General features: G+C 34.4%; 1 protein-coding gene across 1 annotated transcript in view; it reads left to right on the top strand.

Moving 5' to 3' along the window:
- The window catches only part of ASXL3 (ASXL transcriptional regulator 3), a 105,921-nt gene that overhangs the window by 25,175 nt on the left and 59,964 nt on the right, over positions 1-20,782 (top strand). Inside the window, 3 exon segments of the mRNA XM_026072834.1 lie at positions 6,824-6,932; positions 8,280-8,391; positions 18,121-18,242. Of these exon segments, the coding sequence (XP_025928619.1) occupies positions 6,824-6,932; positions 8,280-8,391; positions 18,121-18,242 (343 nt within the window).

Genomic DNA, 20,782 nt, shown 5'->3' with positions numbered 1-20,782 from the left:
TCTTTCCATCATACTAATATATTTACCTCTCTCTTCATCTGGTTTAGAAAAACAAAACATCTGAGGGTTTGGTCTGAAGTGATGTCAGTAGTGTGTATATATAATGAGAGTGGTCTCTTATCATCTTTTAGGCTTTGTTTGCAGTCTTTGAGACTTTATGATGGAAGCAGTTGTACTGATCTGTCTAGTTGCCTGATAGCTATAAGGTTTCTGGCTACCTAGTCTGCTCAAGAATAGTAGTTGTGTTTGTGATATGCTAAGTCTGAAGTTCAGGTCCTGAGTGTGAAGCTTGCGTAGGACCAGAGATGTAAACATTTTGTTTAGGGCACTTCCTAAATGAGAACAAAACCAATGTTAATTTTGGCTAACATGGATAAAATTGATTTTAAAATAAATTTAAAATTAATATAAATTCAACTCCTTTAAAAATACATTTAAATATGTAATTGGTAGAATTTATATTAAGATTAGAGCTTAATTATAATTTATTCAAACTGTATAAATAGTTTTCTATCGGTATGCACTTTACTTCCTACAAAATCTTAGCAAGCCACTGTATAAGGGAATTGTGTGGTTAAGACTTTAGAACTTAACTAGTTCTGACAGTCGTACCTACTGTAGATATCAAGAGTATTTTCTGTAGTGCAAATAAGTAGTTCCTTTAAAATTCAGAATCTGATTGGAAGTTCAAACAGCAAAAATGCTTTTCTTGTTCCAACTTATGAATAACAACTTTGTGCGAGAGGCTGAGATCTACCAGCCCTACAGTTTCACTAGTCTACATAAAAATAATAGTTGGTTCCCTAACTACAGATAATGCTTTCATTGTTTTATAGATTGTTAGATGTGTAATATTTTGAAAAGTCCCCCTTTTTCCTTTTTTTATCCAACACATTTAATGTATTTTCATTCAGTGTTTAAAAGACAATTTTTTAATCAAATGCCAATTTCTTTTCAAAGATAGCTCGACACAAATATACAAGCACTTGTAATCATCTAGTAAATAATATGTCATTACTTTTTTAACCTCAATTTAGATTAATTTTTGTAAGTTAAGTTATAAAATTGCTGCATGTATATATATAGCCTAATCTCCTAATTAGCAAAAAGTAATATTACCTGTTGTGTAAAGGTCTATTTAATTGCTGATTGAGGTATTTTAATCATTTCAAGCAATGAAAGAATTAACCTTTCAATAGAAAAATAAGTTGAAAAAATATGAAAGCAAGATTTAAATTGATTTTTCAAATCAAATTGTCTATTTGATGATTTAAATTGGTTTAGTTTGGATTAAGCTGTTTAGTCTGTGGTTTTGCGGTCTATTGAAAGAAGGATGAATCTGAATGAAATTTTATCTGGCACACCTGCTCTATATGTAACACTGGATGAGAAAGTGAATATACTACTTACAGTCTTCCTATCCAGTGATCTACAAAATATCCAGAGAAGGCAGTGAAATGAGGGCAAGATTTCAGCATCATCTGATTTAATTTATTTAGACTAACATTGAAGCTTTTATTGTTGAAGGGTTTGCAGATAGTTGACTGGAAATCCTGCACTGATCAGTGTCATTCTCAGCCCTTTATTTTGTGCTCTCTACTTCCACCTATGCCAAGGGAATGATTCTGTGCCTGTACCATTTAAACACAGCACAATATATTTAAATATGGTGGTGGGAGGATTCAGTTTTCTGTTCATTGGACCTGGTTGCCCCCTGGAGCCCAGGTTGGAAGTGCTTGCCTTGGCCTTGGTGGCTGCGGCAGCTGCAGCAGTGCCAGCTTAGTCAAGCATGGCTGTGGGGGGAGAGAGACTCTGGAAGAGTCACCACCCCTTCCCTGTCTTCTTGACGTATCGGGCAGTTATCTTGGCATTGCTGCTTAGGTTCCTGGGAGGTTTCCATGTCACTCCCAAGCTAGGTCATGGCTACAATTTTTTRTGGCAAGTTTTGGCATTTTACTGGAACATGATAGCAAGCCCACAGGCACATAACTCCTTGAAGATGGTGGAATGTTTTTTCTTTGAGTCCATCAACCTGGGCATGCAGGACTGTGTGTATTGTTTTATAAAATACTTGAGCAAGCAGTGCACATCTAGACATCTAGTCAATTCTCCAGCATTTCAGGCTGCTGAATATGTTGGAAAAAATACATTTAGGATATATGGTTAATCTCCTGCTCAAACAAAATTTTGATTTAATAAAGAGATAGAGAGTCCTAGGATATAGTGCTGGACACATTCTTAAGAGATCATTCAATACAAACTTTTAACACTGAGGTAGGTTTCAGTGTATGTACCAGCCAGAACAGGTATTTATCTAATCTTCTGATGAAGCTCATTCTACTAGCTCCCTTGTCCTGTTTTGGTGTCAATTAAAAAAACAACAGCAATTTTCACACTTTTAGAATATCTCTGAATATTCTTTTTCTTCCCCTAGCAGTCATAAAGAACATTTATCTCTATTGCCTTACCACTGCCTTTTACATTTTTGGAAAAATTACAATTATGCCTTCTTTTGCTCTTCTCTTTTCTGGACCATGCAAATCTGTTTTCTGCAGCCTTTCCTCATAAGTCATATTTTCTGTATCTGTTATCACTCATATGGTTCTTCTCTAGACTTTCTAATTTTTGTCTACATCTCTTAAATAGGGTCCAGAATTTGGTAGCTAACCACTAGCAGTAAATGTAATAGAGTCTTTACCTCTTGAGTCTCACAGATGACATCCAATTGACACTTTCTATTAATACAATTTGTGGTGTAGTTGCCTTCTGATCCATTTCATTGTGCTTATGTCTAGCCCTTCAGCTTCCCGTGAAAAAATGCATTTTCAGCATTTGATTTCACATTCCATGATATAGCAATTTGCATTTCTTTTGACTGAATTCATCATGTTGACTTTTAATTCTCGCTCCAGTTCATCAAGATATTTCTGACTTTACGTCCCATCTTCCAGAGGGCTTGCGATCCCTCCCAAACTGGTCTGACCTACATGCATTATAACCATATTTGATTATATGTGACTTCATATCAGGTCTAGAAATCAGTTGTGAAGCCTTTTGGTTTTTCTTTGTTTCCAGCAGTGAGTAAAAATTGTTCTTCTCTTGGGGCTATTTATGGATCTGTAGAAAATGAGCAGATGATTTCAAACAAATAAATAATAATTACATTTATGATAGCTAAGTGCTCCTATTACAGAAGTTATTGTTCTAAGCAGAACTAACGGGAACCCTTGTGGTTTCTGAACGGGGGCTGTGCCACGCACGTGGAGGCTGAGTTGCTGACGTTTTCGTGGGTAGCGCCTGCTCCAGGAATTGAGGTGATTTGTCTGGGCAGCATTAGAAAACTTTCACCGCCTGCCGCACTGTATTGTCTGGACAGGTTGACTTTAGTCAATTTATTTTCCATATTTAAATCATTTTTGTTTGCCAAGATAATCATTCTCTCTTGGCAAGCAGTCTAGCAAAGACCATTAGAATTAAAGTGTAACCATAGAAGTTTTCAGGGTTTTTCTTAAAAAAAACCCTGTGTGTTTGAGAAGGTTTAAATATAAAAATAAATAGTATTTTTATTGATTTTTTTTTAGGGCTTTTTGCCGGGCTTGGGGGGAGGGCAAAGGAGAGAGTAACAGAAATCTGCACTTCCCTTGCATGTTTTTCCAGGGCTTTGTATGTAGAGATAGTGTAGTCTGGTGTTTTGGTTTAGGTAACTCCAACTGCGTGACCAGTAGAGGGAGCCCAGAATCACAAAATATTGGAGATATTTTTGACCGGCAGAATTGGGGTGAGAAGCTTGCTTTTATAATACAGAGAAAATTTGTGATTATACTTGGAAGGAGGTGTTGATTATTACCAATTTATAGTAATTCTGGTGAAGAGCATATGCGAAACCCTGAAATGCCTAGTGTCTTTTAAATGATGAAATTGTATTGACAACTTTTATATTGGAAGGCTAATCTGAAATTATTTCTTTTCCCATGTTGCTGGTTGTTGTGACTCCATATCATCGATATAGAAAGTAAGTAACTTTTAATTTTTTTTAATCTTGTTGAAAGTATGCAGGTGTGGTTAAAGTGCTTGTGTGTATATATATCTATGCAAAACATACCACCAGAAGATGATCAGTCTTAAAGACATACTGCTGCAGATGATGATTCCCATGTATGACTTTTGGAATACTGCGATAGGTTAAAGCAACATCACCCGACAGGTGATAAATAGTGTAAAAGTTCTGCATCCGAAGGCTGACTGACATAGCTGGTAGAGGGCACCATGGAATTTCAGTTCAAGCTGCTAGCTCAAAATAAATCGCACCCCACAGTGTCCTGATTTTTATTTCATTTGCAACTGAAGTTAAGAAGGTGTGTTTTATTTTGCACTCATTATACCCAAGTCCAGTTTTCAAGAAGGGAGGATATGACCCTTTGGTAACAGCCCAAATTATTTAGGAATTGCTGACATCTGTATGAAACAAGCATAACAGTAGTTAAAGTGCTTGTTGGCTCGGTAGCTGATACGGATTTCTTTGTAAGTCAGAGAGTAGTTTCTGTTGTCCACTTGCCAGCTGGCTAAAGTTTGAAGATTAAGATATCTGCTGTGAGCACAGTAGTGGTCATGGGATATTGCCAGATCCTCTATTTTGAGTTCATTCATCTTGTATCATTTTAATTGCTTAATGACATCTAAAAATAAGTGTGGAGTCCAGAATTTCTAGACGAGGATAAGAGAATGATGCAAATCATTGCATAGATGCACGAACAGTTCTGTTTCTTGTTATTTCATGCATTGAGTTTGTCTTCTATTGCAGAGTCAGCAAGTTTCTTCTGCCTTGCAGAAAAAGTCTTAATCTCTGATAGTGTTTCACTAAAAAACCCAAGAGTGTGAGATTCTAAATTGCTTCACATAATGATGTTACCATATGGAAGAAATTACGCAACTAGAATTGCTGTTAAATGCCTTATGTCCTTCCTTGTCAAACATTAATACAATAAGGAAAATGTATAAAGAGAAGTATACTCCTTATTCCAAAGCTGTTTTAAGTAATCATTAAATTCAACTTAAAAGAAATTTCTTAATGTCTTCTGTGCTACTGCTAGCAGTATCCTTGTATTTCTACCATACTTAGTTTTGTATTCTGATATGGTATTATATCAAAACCAGATGTGGGATTCGTTTTATTTGCACGGAAAAAAATAAACAACAGAAACTCTTTAGAAATTTCATATTGAATGATCGTATTTGGAATACTCATAAAATGGATTTCTGTTTGATTTCTGATGTGGTCAACAAGCTGCATTTTTTCCTGTACTTTTTGATTTTGGATGAAGAATGAGTTCATAAGCTGAAAGTCAATATAGAAGTAGATATTGTAGTAATGTGATACATTAGGTGACCAGTAGTAAATAAATTATACTGGACAGGATTTCCTATCCTGAGGACATTTTATAGCTGTTTAATTTTTACTGGAAGAACAATTATCACATTATCCATCTTGCCATTAAATTAATATATGTGCATTATGAACAAATTCTGTTGTAACAGAGCTATTGAGCTYGGCAGAAAACATCTTTATATGGAAGGTGACAATTTAGGTCCAGTTTTATTTAAAAAAGATCAGTCATGCAGTTTTCAAGGATTGGATGTTGTGTTATGATAGATGCCTGAACCATTACTCCTGTATATATTTTCATATTGCATAATAAAGAACAGTAGTGACTGACGGACTTTGAAAGCCCTGATCCTGGTTTACAGTTGAATATATAATTAATCCTGAAATTCTCAGCTACACAATTTAATGCACAGGCATTGTTCCACTTAGCCACATAAAAAAATTCCTCTTGGTTAAAGATAAACACATTTGCAGGCTAAAGACCCCAGGGAAGAAGCACAGTTTCAGGTTCAGTCCCTGAGTACACTGTGTACATTAGTCAGTAAAGGGGGAAAAAGATGTGATAGTACATCTATAAATCTTGTAGTTAAATTTCATCTTTAAATTAATGTGAAATATGACAATTTTGTGAATACCTCCTTTCCCACCATTTCGAAGATTAACTTTTCAGAATGGTATAGGTTTATCTAGGATCAAAACGTTTGCTTCTTTTTCTGATGTGTACATGCATATATTAGAGAAAGATCTGTGTACAAATACTATTTTGTCCTATTGAGTTTCTTTTTAAATAGTCTTTTAACATGCATTCCACAACAGTATTACATTTAATCACTACCATGATGGTTGAATAGGTCAACCTCTTAATTTCTAAAACAATTTAATCAGAAAGTATAGTGAATCATAGAAGGTATAAATGTGCTTGTATGTATAGTAATGCATGTTGACCATGTTAGGAGAAGGCTTAACTATATATCACTTTTAATTTTAAATGTGTTCTTCCTGGGCTCTTTATTGTTCTTTTGTTGCCTTTCATCCTGTGGGACGCAGCTGCCCTTGAACTTGGTACTGTTTTGATCATTCATGTGCAGCAGCCACATTGTCTGTAACATTTTAAAAATGAGGCTTCATGGTGTTATTTACAAAGTATTTTCACATAAATATTGGGACTTTGGTTCTCTTAGAATGTGGAGCTGGTTGCTGTACGAAGAAAAGCATAATTATAATYCACAGACTTTTTGCCTAGAGCCTAGGGGACAGATGCATATGATTAAGTTTGAAACTGGCCTGTTATTGTAATGTAGATGTTTTCAGGTTTGAGAGAATTAAAAAAAAAGAAAAAGCCAGGCAAGTATGACTTTTAAAAAAATAGACCTAGGGAACAGTTTTACAAGAGGCACTCAATCTTGGACTGCTTTATTTTTGCACAATTTTRTTTTTCAGTGGAACCTCTCCATTAGCTTGCCTGAATGCAATGCTTCACACTAACACTCGTGTAGGTGATGGAACATTCTTCAAAATCCCCGGGAAGTCGGGACTCTATGCTCTCAAAGTAAGTTGAAATTTTGTGTATAGAAAGTACATAGAGCTATTAATCCACTTTATGAATGTCTCAATAGATATAAAGGTAAACAGATTAGATTCTTTGGAGAGGAAATGACCTGATAGTCCTTTAAACTGCTTTCAGATGTCTTATAAAAGGATTTATAATGAAAGTAAACATTGAGTGTTTTATCTTAGAAAGCATATACATGTTCTTGAATTTGGCATTTGGTATAAAAAATGTTGTAGCTTAGGTAAAATGCTGCTTTTTCAGAGTTGTTAACAGAAAGGCCTTTGTTTTGTGAGCAGTGAGCTCAAGAGGATCGCTGACTTTCTCATTTAATAATTGTATTAATGTTTGATTTTTGAATGGTGGAAAACTATTTGCAAGTCTAATATAAATCAGCTTTTAATTTACAGATTGCATTATTATTTTTGACTGGGAATATAACCGTAGTGAAAGAATCTTGCCTGCATGCTATTTCTTTTCTTCTTCCTCTTTTTTTTTCTTTCTTGTGTATATTTGGTGTTTTGTCATGGATGGAAAGAAATTTTTCTTTATATATATAATCAAACTTAGAGTGGCTTCATAATAGGAATGGGGGAATGTGAAGCAGAGGTGAGAAACAATAAAGTTAGATTATACGTTTGGCAGTCTAAATGTAATCAATTAAAAATTTTTKGGGGGGGGAAGGATCTTTTGAAATTCATGACAAATTACATGTAAGAGTTTAGAAACAATAAAAGCCATATACATTTACCTGCTCCTGTTAACTACACATTTTACATTTGTGATTGAATTAATGGGTTACAGAAGCTCCATTTTCTAATTTACTAAAACAAATGCTGCTGTTTTGCTTTAAATCTGGAGATATTCTTGGCACAAATCCAGGTATTCACAATCACTCCCATGCTTGTGAGCTCCAGGTTGCCTCAGCTATTTGAATTCAGGAAACAGGCAAAGGCAAAAGAGAAACATGAAAGGATTTGTTTTGCTGCAGCACTCTGGACATTCAACTGGAAGACTAGCATTTTTAACAGCCAAACAAACTTGTTTCTGTTATTAAAGAAAAAAAAGGTGAAAGAATTTTCATTTTATTTGACAGTTTTTAAATAAAGAATATATTATGACTTCACAAAATAGCTTTTTTGTTTTTTGTTTGCAAGTTGTCTCATAAAGGTCTATTTTAACTTCTTCCTCTGAAGTAACTCATTTACAAGTGTTTTTTATTTTATTCTGTTTTTTGAAATGTAAGCATGCAATACACTGCAGTAATCTATTTTTGGAGATGCACCAGGATCATGATTGATTTTTTTTCTTTTTGATTTTAGTTTTCTTTTTCTTTTTTAACTGTAGAAAGAAGAATCAACATGCCCCACTGATGGAACTTTGGATTTAGGATGTGAATCTGAGTTAGATGGCACTGAAATGGCTGAGACAAACAATAATAATGGAGATGAAAATGGTGGTAGGTGTTATTTCAACATCAGAGGATATATTTGGGGGAGAAAAAGTATTATTTATCTAACATTTTCATGGTGTGATTTCTAAATTGTATAAGTAATGCTTTGCACTCAGTGGAAATATTTTTGAACTACTCCCTGTCTGTTTTGGCCTTGTAAAGAAATCTGGACCACCAAGTGTCCTTATTTGACTTAGTTTTGTAAAAGACAATGAAGCACTCATATTGGGACTGTTTTGAGTAGATAGTTTTTTAGTTCATATTATTCCAGGCCCCACAGCTAATAAGTTGCCTTACTGGTCTTCAAACTTGCAGTGGTTAAACAGACATTGATATAGCTCACTGATTTCAGTGGTAATCTGTGTGGGTATGTGGGTCCCTCAGTACTGTTCTGGGCATAGGACAGAGATTTGTATTTCATTGTTTCAGGCACAGATTCTCCTGGGTGCCATGTCAGTATAAAGACATGCTGAGGTATCAAAGCCTGTTTATTCTTTTTCTCTAAAACAATGACAAAATGAAATATTGCAAGCATTTGCAAATGACAACCTTAGAAATCAGACATTTTTATTTTTCAGAGGTAATAATTGAACATAAAGAAAACACAGTTCTTAAATCACCTAAAATGACTTGCAAGTAATAGTAGTGATTATTATTATTATTATTATTATTATTATTATTAAGGGTATACTGCTGTAATGCTTATAAATGCTTTATACCACAATCAGACTTTCCATGGTTGTATGCCACTGAAATAAACCTTTTCTTGAGCCGTTCTTCTATTCTGCCTATCTTCTTGGAACCTGTTCCACTGCTGGACTGCAGTCTACTGTTTTGGATCACTTTGTGTATAGTGAGAGGATGTCCTATTTATAACTAGGACATGAAAAGATCCAGTTCAGATCTGTGTTCTGCTACAGACTTCCTTTTTGATCTTGGATGACTTACTTAGCTTCTGTGCTGTAGCTGTACAAGACTGATATTGCTATTTCAGTATTGCTCTCTAGCACTGTTGAACAATTACAAAATGCTTAGTGATATCAGTAACAGAATTACCTACGATAGGTTGTTGTGAATCTAGTGGTGAAGCGTATGAAGCCCAATGGAAATACAAAAGTCATGAATTATTAAATGGCTCTACTTCTTCATTTTCTTTGATATTTTATGTTTTTGACTTAGACTGTGCACGTGCASTGTTTTTATGCTTATGTAGTATATGCTGTATGTGTGAATGAATATATATATTTGTAATTCTTCAAAAAGACTTCTTTGATGCCCAAACTATTTGTTGGTGCACACTTCCTAAGTCARAGGAAGAATCCAGCAGTGAAAAGCAGTGCAAATGTAGTTATAGATAGGAAAATGGAAGTTGAAGTTACTAACTAAACAAAAATCTTAGCAAAAGCCTGGCAATTATTTACGAATGGTAGGATGTCAATAAGGATGCCGGAATGCCAGAAGTATAAAATTGGTGGGTTTTGTTTGGAAGGAGGTTGCATACTATTTTTGCGCTTTACAGTAACTAAAAAAATATTCCAGCAGTTATGGGGATATAAAAGAGCAGCTGCTAAAATTAAACATTTTTATATATTTGGGGTAGAGCAGTAATTTGCACTTAGATTCTTTTTAAAGCTGAGAGTATTCCCTAGTACTTCATCTTTAACAAATCTTGGAAAACTGTGATATTTTTAACTTTTTGAAAACAAGAAATAAGATTTTTATTATATATATATATGTGCATATATATATATATATATATATCATGCAATCGATATATTTAGAAAGAGTAAATGAGATGACAATAGTGAGTTTACATTACATATAAAGGCTGATGCTGGGTGTGATCAATACAGAATTGAAGATGACGTATCTTGCATCTGTCAACTGATACAGAATATGGTTTTGTCAAACATGTTTGATAATAGCTTTTCTTGAGACTAAAAGTTTGGTTGATAAAGGTAACTGTTGACATATATTTAGAATTCTGTAAGGCATTTGATTTGCATTGTATAATGCTTAGCTTAAAAATAGCACTGTGCCCAATCAATGCAGCCAATTTTAAGTGGATTAAAAGCTACAAACTATTAGATCTGCAGAGGAGTAGGAAACATCGTCCAAAGTAGACATTTCTGCTGTTCTCTTGAGGGATGTATTTGACCCCTTTTCATTCAATATCTTTGTCAATGCTTTTTGAAAAGTATAAAATCCTTCCTCATTAAATGTATTGATGAAGTAGTAAATAATAATGTTGAGACCTCTCTTGATTGCCATGATAAATGATTACATTTGAACAGCAAAAATTTAATTACAATTTAAAGTAAAGAAAATAGATCATATGTGCAGTGAAGATATATATTCAGTAAATCAGTAAATCTGAAAAGCACTTAAGGATCACAGTGGAAAGTGAATTGAACATGAATGAGATGCTTTCACTAATTAGTTCAGTGCAGTTCTTGGACTATAACTCTGATAATATTGATTTAAGAATATAGGCGCAGTTTTTCCTTTGGGTATAGCATTAATTAAATGATTGCTAGTGTATTGCATTTGTTATAGCTGTAAGAAGGAATTAAGAAAAATAGTTAAGGATTTAGAAAAGAGATATAAGAACTCCTAACTGAACAAAGACCTCCCTTGTTCTGAGAAATGTAAGAGGTCCTGTCTAGTTAGTTTACCAAAGATAAGGAGGTGACTTGATCAGTTTGTAAATACTTGAGAAAAGGTATTTCTATAGGAAATATTTGGTCTAGCAGAACAAATCTAACAAGATCTCTTATCAGGTTAACTTTTCAGATTAAAACCTTTTTTTTTCTCCCCAAGAAAGTATTCTCCGACATAAAAATAACATTTGATCCAGAACAAGAATCGCTCCTCTGATTTGTGCTTTAGAAAAGGTCAATAGTTTAGAATGCTTCCTCTCAGCTTTAAAATTTGTGGTACATATAAAGATGGACATTGTTTGCACACTGTATTCTTAATTGCTTCATTGACTGAATTTTTATTTGCTCTTGTTTGTACTGTGGTAGACTCTAGAAGTTCCAGTTCTGATGGAGGGATTAGATGTCAAGAGAAGTTGTTCAGCAAGGATCTAAAAAGTATTGCTTTTAAATTAGCTGGAAGCAGAGGATGAGACTGTAACAGATGAACTTCAGCAACAGCCTAACTGTCTGTGGGCTTTGGATGATAGTCTTCAGCTTTCTGAGTAAAAACTACCAGCTGACACTCAAACAGAGAAGAATTACAGTATTCACCAGCGGGAACAACTGAACAATTTTATTATCAAAATAATATAAAAATTCCTCACAGTTATAAACACTTGACTTGTTGAAAGCTGTTAATGCACACTAGTATTATTAAACTGATAACTGGAATGCCTGTACCTTAGGATTTTGCAGATGCTGTACAGAAATCTGTCTTTCCCTACCTTCTTCCCCACCCATATGTTAAAGAAACTCTTCATGTTACAATTGATCTTGTTTAGAATATGATTTCTACAGAAACTCTGTAACAGTCTTTTGTATCTTTTTATAAATTTCATTTCACTCAAAAACAGAGGTAGTATGTAAAGATGCAGTCAGTAAGAAAAGTATTAAAATCCCAATTACTGTTGTCTGGGAAAATGATGACTATTAATCCTTTTGCCCATCAATAGAATGTTCTGTTGTCAAAAACACTGGTCCCCAGGGTTTCTGAAACCAGGGGTAATTCATCAGCCACAGAGAGCAGTTGATTAAAAATTGTCTTCACACTAGCCAGTGGAATGTACAATGATCTAATTGTGGAGGAGGCAGCAACTCCTACTGCAGTGTGCCTTCCCTCCCCATCCCAATCCAAACATAGGTCCTGAAGTTTGCCCAACTATGAGTAATATAATTTCCCCTTGAGACACTGTGGTTTCCAGCACTTCCTAAAACTGGAAGTTCTTCAACTGCGAAAATGAAATGGCTGAATTCTTTTCTTATGCAGTTTTCTTAGAGGCAGTAGACATAATGCTGAATGATAGAGGATCAGATTCATGCTGAATCCTGAAATTTTGCCTTTGTAACTGCTATGCTTTTGAACGCCTTGTGCTTTTTGGACTAAGAAGCCTCTAGGATAAGTCCTGTAGTGAGGAATGAATATTTGCCATTGCTTGAAAGCTGAATCCACATATAGATATCCAGTTCCTTTCCAAGAATGGAATTTCTGGCAATTCAGGGAAACCTGTCATTCTTAGCATATTGTCTCTTGGGAATGATAGTGGATGATTCTGCTGAATATGTCTGGTGTACATGGCAACATCTGTATACAGGATAGGTTCTTCTTAAGCAAAAGCGGGTGGTAAAGGAAGAGTTGCATGAACATACTGAGTCCTGGCTGACACATCAGAAAGAGAGACTTACTTTTTCACTTTTTTCTTTTTCTTTTTTTTTTCCATCTCCCCACAAATTTCTATAAAATAAAAGTACTGTAGCCAGGATTGAGTTTAACTTCCATTTGTTTCATTGCCACTGAAGGGGAGTCATAAGAATGAGGAGATACTGTAGAGCCTGAGGGAGAGATCCTTCTTATCTGCTATTTTTGCTGTACAATAGAGTTAATGGGACCTAAGGAATTGGTGGCTTAGTGATGACAGGCAGACTATATTTTTAGTGGAAAATGTTGACTTCTTTTGGCATAAGGATTCGCAGTTTTCAGGGATTCACCAAATGTTTGGGCTCAAAAGTAGACTGAGAATGTGATTCAGTGTGAGCTACCATCCTGATGATGTATTTGATGTCTTTTCCCCAAAAATACAATTGAATGTTACTTATCATTTCACAGTGCTAGTATTTGCTTTCAAAAAGAATATCGCAGTCACAATATTACCCTTGATATATGCATCTGTTTTTGCACTGAATTGGTGAACGTATACAATTAACTAACTCCCAGACTGGTTTTCATTTTCAAAAGCTGATGGTAACAGTCGAGTTCTGAATTGTTCGGAATTTGCAAGTTGGGCTCTAGAGATCAAAGAGTGATTTAGGTGAATTACTTGATACATCTGTGTTGGCAAACCATGACCATTTATGTCAATACAAATATAGATCGGTGTCACCCAGAGAAAATATTGAATTTTATGGATATTTTAGAGAAAGATTTTGTGTGTATGTTTTCCTAAGGCAGTTCTCTTGTGTAGTTTCATACCTCAAGTGTGCATACATTTTATGCTTGAGATAGACTATAGTCTTTAGCATATGGTAACAATATTAATTTGTGTTTTGTAATGTGGCCATTAGTAAACAATCCTTCTCTTTTGCTGTGGTTTCTGTAACAAAGACGGAAGTGAACTGCTGTTGATTTTACTGGTTTGACTTTAAATCAGTATGGTCTGGCTGAAATCAGAATTAATTGTGCTATTTATTTTGGGAAAATAATCCCCTTAAAGCACTCCAGGAGCTTTTCTGTCTATCTAGTTACACAAATCTGTTTATAATTATTCCTAATAACTTTCAGTGGCAGTGAGACAGAATAATATTAAGTTGTATTCCTATAAAAATTATTTCTTTGGAGAAACATGCGTTCTAATATGGTTTGTGTGGGTATCCTATTATAATCTCTTTTTTGGGAGATGAAGGTAAAAACTAATATAAAATTACTGAGATATCCTATAAAATTCAAAATTAAAAGATACCTTTGCTGATTTTTATAAATCATAGCTTTCTGCAAAAATTACTGATACTGGACTTGGAAAAATGGACGAGAGAAGTTGTTTTTTTTTAAAGAAGGTTAGCAAAGACGTTTTTAACATGCTCCTTTTGTTAAGTAATTTTAATTCTATCATTCGTGTTAACACTCTCTACAAACTCACTAAGGAGGTCTTATCTTCAGAAACCCAGCTGGTCTTCCAGCTCATAACCTAACACTTTATGGTTTAATAGTTGCCTTTTGCTTTTTTCCTTCACTGAGTTCTGGCCCTTGGAGAAGCTGATTTAAAGAATGATGCTAGTTATTCTCCACTAAATGGAATTGCTTCCTGTAAGCTTAATATTGCTCTCGTTCTCGTTTTCTGCCATGGCAATAATGGTGAATCCTCTTATTTGTTACCCAAATATTTTTCCTTAATCTGTTGCAGTCTTTCAGAGTTCTTCTTTTCCTCCCCAGCATTCAGTTTATTTTTTCATACTCTTCTCTGATTAACCTTTTCAAGAGGACAAGAATCTGATAATATTCATGTATCTTCAGTGCTCATGGACAAAGTGGTTCCAGCTTTCCAAGGTTGTGCATATGTACCAAGACCATTAGCTCTTCTTGAATTTGTTTTTCTATTGCTATGTTCTTTGGTTTTTATAGTAGAACTGCCTGTTCCACTGTAAAGGCCTTGGGCTTTTTTCACGAGGACCATCAATGTTCCCTTCAAACACTGACACAATTTTCTGTCATATTTTTCCCTTGTTTCACTTTTGTCTCGTTCAGAGGAAAGCAGTTGGACCCTATCCATATAAATGAACAGATAAATAAATACACAATTTTCTATGGTCACAATCAGTGTAGAATAGTGAGATTTTGGTATAACAGGATAGATTGATTTAAATCACTAAGTAAAAAACTTGCTTTAAGACATAAATTAATTCATTGTTTTGAATTTGTATTTAATTTCCTAAAGAAATGTTGATTAATATTGTTTTGTAAACAATAAATATTTTTACTTGCCACTAAATAAAGCCTGTATATCAATTTTGGTATTACTCTAACAAGAGAATAGCCTGTATATGCTCTTAAGCCAATTAGATAAATTACCATAATGTATTCAGATTTTTAATGTTTATATCTGATATTGTTGAAAAATAGTTAATGGTATAGCATATTTACTAGATGTTTAGGTTTGCACCTGTGACTGAAATGGGAATTTAATTGAAACATAGAAATACAAGTATTTAAAATAGCTTCTTACTGTTTTAAGCTGCGAGATATATGAAGGAATATATTCATTATGAACAAAATATTTTATAAAGTAAGTATCATTTATTGTTAATAAATGAAATTGATTTTCTCTAATCACTATGTCCTTTAGAATTTTTAAGCAGTAGGTTTCAGCCTCATATATCTATTTCTTTAATCATAGACTACAGGAAGAGGTAAGACTTTTTGTCCTCCAGTTGCCTTTTTTTTCAAAGCTCCAAAGGAACTTTTTTTGAGTAGTTCTAAACTGAACCAGTTTACAGTGAGTTACTCCTTCTGTACCTGCAGAAGAGATTACATTACGGAAAGCTGCTTTATTATTTCAGCAGGTTTTAGTTCCAGTTGCTTCGCCAATTAGAGCAATCCCTTTTCCTTGGTTTAACTTCACTATCAAATTTTTAATGAAACAGAGGCAAAAGAAACCAAAACACTGATAATATTATTTCTATTTAATATTGAAGTAATGATGGAAAGAAGCAATATGGCCTGGAACATGTCACGATCTCACATTTAAATTTAGGGGCTTATTATTGAAAGGAAAATGAATGCAAGCACAAAATTAATGTAGAACTATCTTTACTTTCATTCCTGTGTTATAATGTGAGTTTGGCATTAACACTTGTAGCGTTGAGCATCATCAGTTAGTGTTGCCACACCTCTCCATGACAAACCTTGTCACCAAAGTGAATAGGGGAGACTTTGGGGTAATGTGCTAAAACAGAGCCATGAAAATAAGAATTTCCCATTTGAACAAGAAGGTAATAGGAGTCCCAGTCATCCTGGAGAACAGAAATACATTCTTCTTGACAGGTCATGTTGTAACTTCTCTGAGGAAGGACAGTTAACTGTGTAATAGTTTCCACTCTTCAGCCATTTTCAAATTTGTTCTGTTCTAGTCTCCTTAGCTTTGGTCTTTGTGTGCTCACGATAGTTCTGCTTTTTCCTTCAGTTCTTTGACTCTCAAACTTTGCCAGAAAACATAGTAAAAGAAAAAAATCTCTTTAAAAGAAGAAACAAAACAGAAGCTGGGTAATTTGGAATGTCAGGTTTTTATTTTGGTGTAGGTGTGTTTTCTATCTCAGGAGCTTAACTATTGCAGTGATTTAGAATACATAAAATAGATACTGTTTGTTTTCTGCTGACACTTTACTGCTCCTTTAAGTTGTCTTTTTTGATAGTAAGTTTTGCTCATCATGTGGAAAAGACTGTTCCAAAGCAGGTGATACTATAAGCTCAGAACCTCTTTTGTGTTTCAGTCTCTTTGTATATTTTGACAAATGCTTCAAATATCAGGGAAAAAAGTGACGACTGTTGGTTATAAATCTTGTGACAAAACTGGCTTTGTCTTACCTACTGATGAAAATTTTTAATCTAATATAAAAATTATGTTGACACAATGCCGGTGCCATAAAACAAAGTATATTCTCTGTGGGGTAGGTATTAATGATTTATTCTCTCAATATGGAAACAAATATTTAGTATGTTATCGTGTGCATCTTACACTGGCCCTTAATTATTGACAGTTAAATTGTCTCACAAATACAAAGAAAAAGCCATTAAAATATTTATTCTATGAAGCATTGCTGAAAACAAGAGAATTAGGATGCTACTTCAGTTGTCTTCTCATCCGATTGAAGGATGGAAGGAGAAAAAYGGGCAAACAGAAACATAGAGCTAAATTATTTCTGGCACATGTCTGTGCAGCTTGCTTTGAGGTTCTTCAAACTGCTTTGAGATAGGTGTGTTAACTATGGCAAATCTTGGAAAACCATATATGGTTGCATAGCACTATAAGGAAAGTATGTCAACATGCGAAACAGCTTTGAGCAGTGCACTGGAAGACAGGCTTGAATTGAGTCAGCAGAGGGGAATGGGAGAAAACTGCACAATTTTTGGATCCATGTTAATGCTGTTTTAGCTTGGCTGTCTTAAAACACTGGTAAGAATAATAGTAATAAAAGGCTTTAAGGGTGGAARGGTTTTTACAGACTTTTTACAGTCTTTTTAGTCAAGCTTGCTGACTACCAAGATTAATAGGATCCTGCAGCTATTCTCATAGTTTTCGTATCTGTTAAATAAAGCTGGGTTTTTAAAAGCAATTAATCATATTTCCTTTTATTTTTCACCAAGAGACTTTTTCTATGTCTCAGATAACATGTATTCAAGAGGCTGTTTAAAGCAAGTACTGTAGTATTTGTTCATTAAAACATGTATTATTAAAAAGGCTGACAAATAGCAGTGTGTATTGCCTGAGAGACCAGGATTCCTCTCTGCAGGCTATTCCAGTCCACCGGTTAAACAGGAGAGTGTGTGTTCTTCATTTTACCAAGAAGTGCTTATAAAATAGATTAGTCTGGCTCCAAAGAAGCCATTACAATCTGTTATGAAGTTACATATTTATAAATATTTGTATAACACAGGTCATCGGTGTCTCTTATATAAATACACCTTTAGACACATAATAATCCATTAAAAATGTCTTGGGGAGGAAGATAATTTTTGTCTAGCTTCTGTGTGAAAACCACAGATAAACTATTTCAGTTACCGTTCAGGACCTGAAAGGCAAAATATGCAAGGCCCCCAGGACTGCACAGAAAGGGTATGATGAGGTACAACTATTTGTGAAGCAATGCATTTATTTAGAACATGGCTAGATTCTCAGCTCATTTGGACCTCAGAATTAGTTGAATTTCTTAGAAATAGCTTGTTGTTTTCCAGGTGCTGACTTTTATTTCTTTCTTCAGGACTCAAGAAGATACATAGGAAAGATAACCCCGTAACAGTATTCTTTTTTTTTTTTCCCCTTTTATAAAGTTTGCCCAGAGCAGACATCTGAAGAAATGTCTTCCAATCGTGATTCGAGCCTTACTAATGCACCGGTGCAAAGCAAGCTAGTATCTTCCTTCCAGCAGCACACAAAGAAAGCACTTAAACAGGTAAGCTGGTATCGACTGATAATGAGTTAGCTTGTCATTAGCGTGTGTTCCAGTATCATACGAACAAGAATTCAGCAGAATTTCAAGGTGTTTCTGAGAGGATTTTTAGCACTTTGTCTGGCTGTGTATTGTTGGGGGGGGGCTGGGGTTTTTTGTTACTCATGGTGCAGTCCTGCCATTTACTGTATTTTTGAGGGTTTTTTTAAATGCTTTTCAAGTAAGCAGAATTGTTTATGTTGTCACATTCCCAGTTTTCTTATGTGAGCATTCATGTTGGAAATTTTAAGTTAGGCTAAAAAGATTTTTGAAAGAAATACAGTTRGGTAAAATTCTGGGTATGTTTGCTGTTCAGTTTTTCTGTATGGTCTGTTCAGTAAAATGTTTTTGTGCACCGTATCTGACACTGCAGTGTATAAACATGGCGGGGGGGAGGGGTGTTTTTTTGAGTGAGATGTGATTTTTGAATGGTTTAGGTTGCATAATAAAAAGTAAAGCCTGGCAAAAATAACTTGAGTATTCCAAGTGAGATATTAACTGAAAGCATAGCAATGTGAAAACTATCTTTCTAACAGTGCCAAATTAGCTCAGTTTACAACAGATGAAAAAAGCTAAAAAAYGATCATTCTAAAAAAAACTTTATCATCTCTCAATTTTCAATATGTAGAAATTATTTCAGACTTATAAAGACTGTGATAAATGACATACAACTTTTCAAAAATTTTAGTATAATGAGATGATGTTGCTTTAATTTTTTCTCCTAACTGTTCTCTTGGGTATATTTAACTGAGGTATAGTATTTCACAGGGTATGTTATTGCAGAGTTGTTGAATTAGGCCTCAGTTAAGCAAAGCTTGTCCGCATGTCCCTCTCAAAACACTTAAGTATTTGTGCTTAATTTTTCATGTAGTTTGAGTTTAAATGCACTAAAATTAGTAGACCTCAGTCATTCACATAAGGTTATCTTGTACTTACAGGCTTTGAGGACTGGGGAGGATTGTTAAATTAGGGTTTCAGGTCTGTTTCGTCAGGAAAATTGAGGATCGTTATGAAAAAGATGTGCAACTTTTTAGAAACTTTTTCTCCTATGTACGTGTTTTGTACTATGTGAGCTTTCTTGGGGGTGGAGGGAACAGGGGGGAGGGAGGGAGAAAAAAAAGAGCAAAGCCACTTAAGTTTGAACTTGTATAAACTGTTTAAACTCTAAGACTTATCATTTGTCACTTAGCAGTTGCATAGCACTGCGAATAATTAAAAAAGGGCAAACTAATCAAAGTAGCTTAATTAATATATAAAATCATAACAATGATGGGAATCTGAAAACATTCCCTAGGACAGTAGGGTTAGAGGAACATCACAAAGTTAAGTAATCAATAGTAAGAAATCAGTTATAATTAAGTAGATGATAATTAGGTCTTGTACTTCAGGTTTTGAGATTATTATACAGCTCTCAGTAAAATGTTTTTTCTACGAACAGTATTTTGCAAATGGACATTTGTATCATGGAGTAGTTTGAATGCATTTATTATTTATTTAATAATATTACAATATAAAAATATAAATAATACAAATAGTATGATAATATAATAACAATATAATGATGTTATTATGCATGCTGCAGATTTGAGTTGGTATTGTAAATCTTGTAGCAAAGGTGAATAAATTTTAACAGTGATTTCATTTATAAAATTACTGTTGGAATTTTATTCTTCTTTCTACTCTCTAGTCTTTCTATTGCTTTTATGGATACATAATACATTCAATTTGTATAAAGAAGAGCCTGTAGTACCTGAATACCCCAAAAGATTTAAACAGTTGTATGCAGTACTCCTCCAACTGATATTAACTTACTTGTTCTGTTCTAAAGTAACAGAAGATGAGCCATGATCATGCTCTCAGCAACAAATTTTTATACTGTATAAATGTGTGTATACTGTATATGTGTCATAATGGGCTCTTCCCATTATGCTATTGCTTTTTTTTTCTATTACTAAACAGCTCACACAGATTGAAAACCTATAGTACAGTCTTTCAACCATTTTTTCTATTCAATTTATTTAAAAACAGTGACTTCATCTAATTAACTTGATCTTGTGTGTATTTGTCTTTTAATCCATTAAAATTAAAGTGAGAGATAGTGTGAAGTACTGCTTGAAGATCTGAGCTAGAATGAGAAGATTTGCTCTGATGTTTATGTAATTTGTTAACTCACTCTAGTCATATGTCATTCTGTTTAAAATATTATATGCTGGATTTATGTATGGTTTGATTTTTAAAGAATTCTAGAGGTATTTCTGGGTTTAGATCACAAAGAGTAATCTCACATTTTCCTTTAATAATCCATGTTTTGAGATGTTCTCATGAAGCAAATTAGTCACAATATTGCATTTCTTGAGCTGAGCTTGGAGGAAAGGGCATTTTCTGAGCCCTGGCTCTTGGTCTTGACTTTTCTCAGGTAGCACTGGGACTGGAGTACTCTGCAGGGGCTGCGGTGGGGCGGGGGAGGCATTCCAGGGGACTCTCTAAAGATCTGTATCACAGTT

This window comes from Apteryx rowi, unplaced genomic scaffold, assembly GCF_003343035.1.
Source record: "Apteryx rowi isolate R43461 unplaced genomic scaffold, aptRow1 scaffold_352, whole genome shotgun sequence".
Classification (NCBI taxonomy): Eukaryota; Metazoa; Chordata; class Aves; order Apterygiformes; family Apterygidae; genus Apteryx; species Apteryx rowi.
This window is presented reverse-complemented; position numbering and strand designations above follow the sequence as displayed.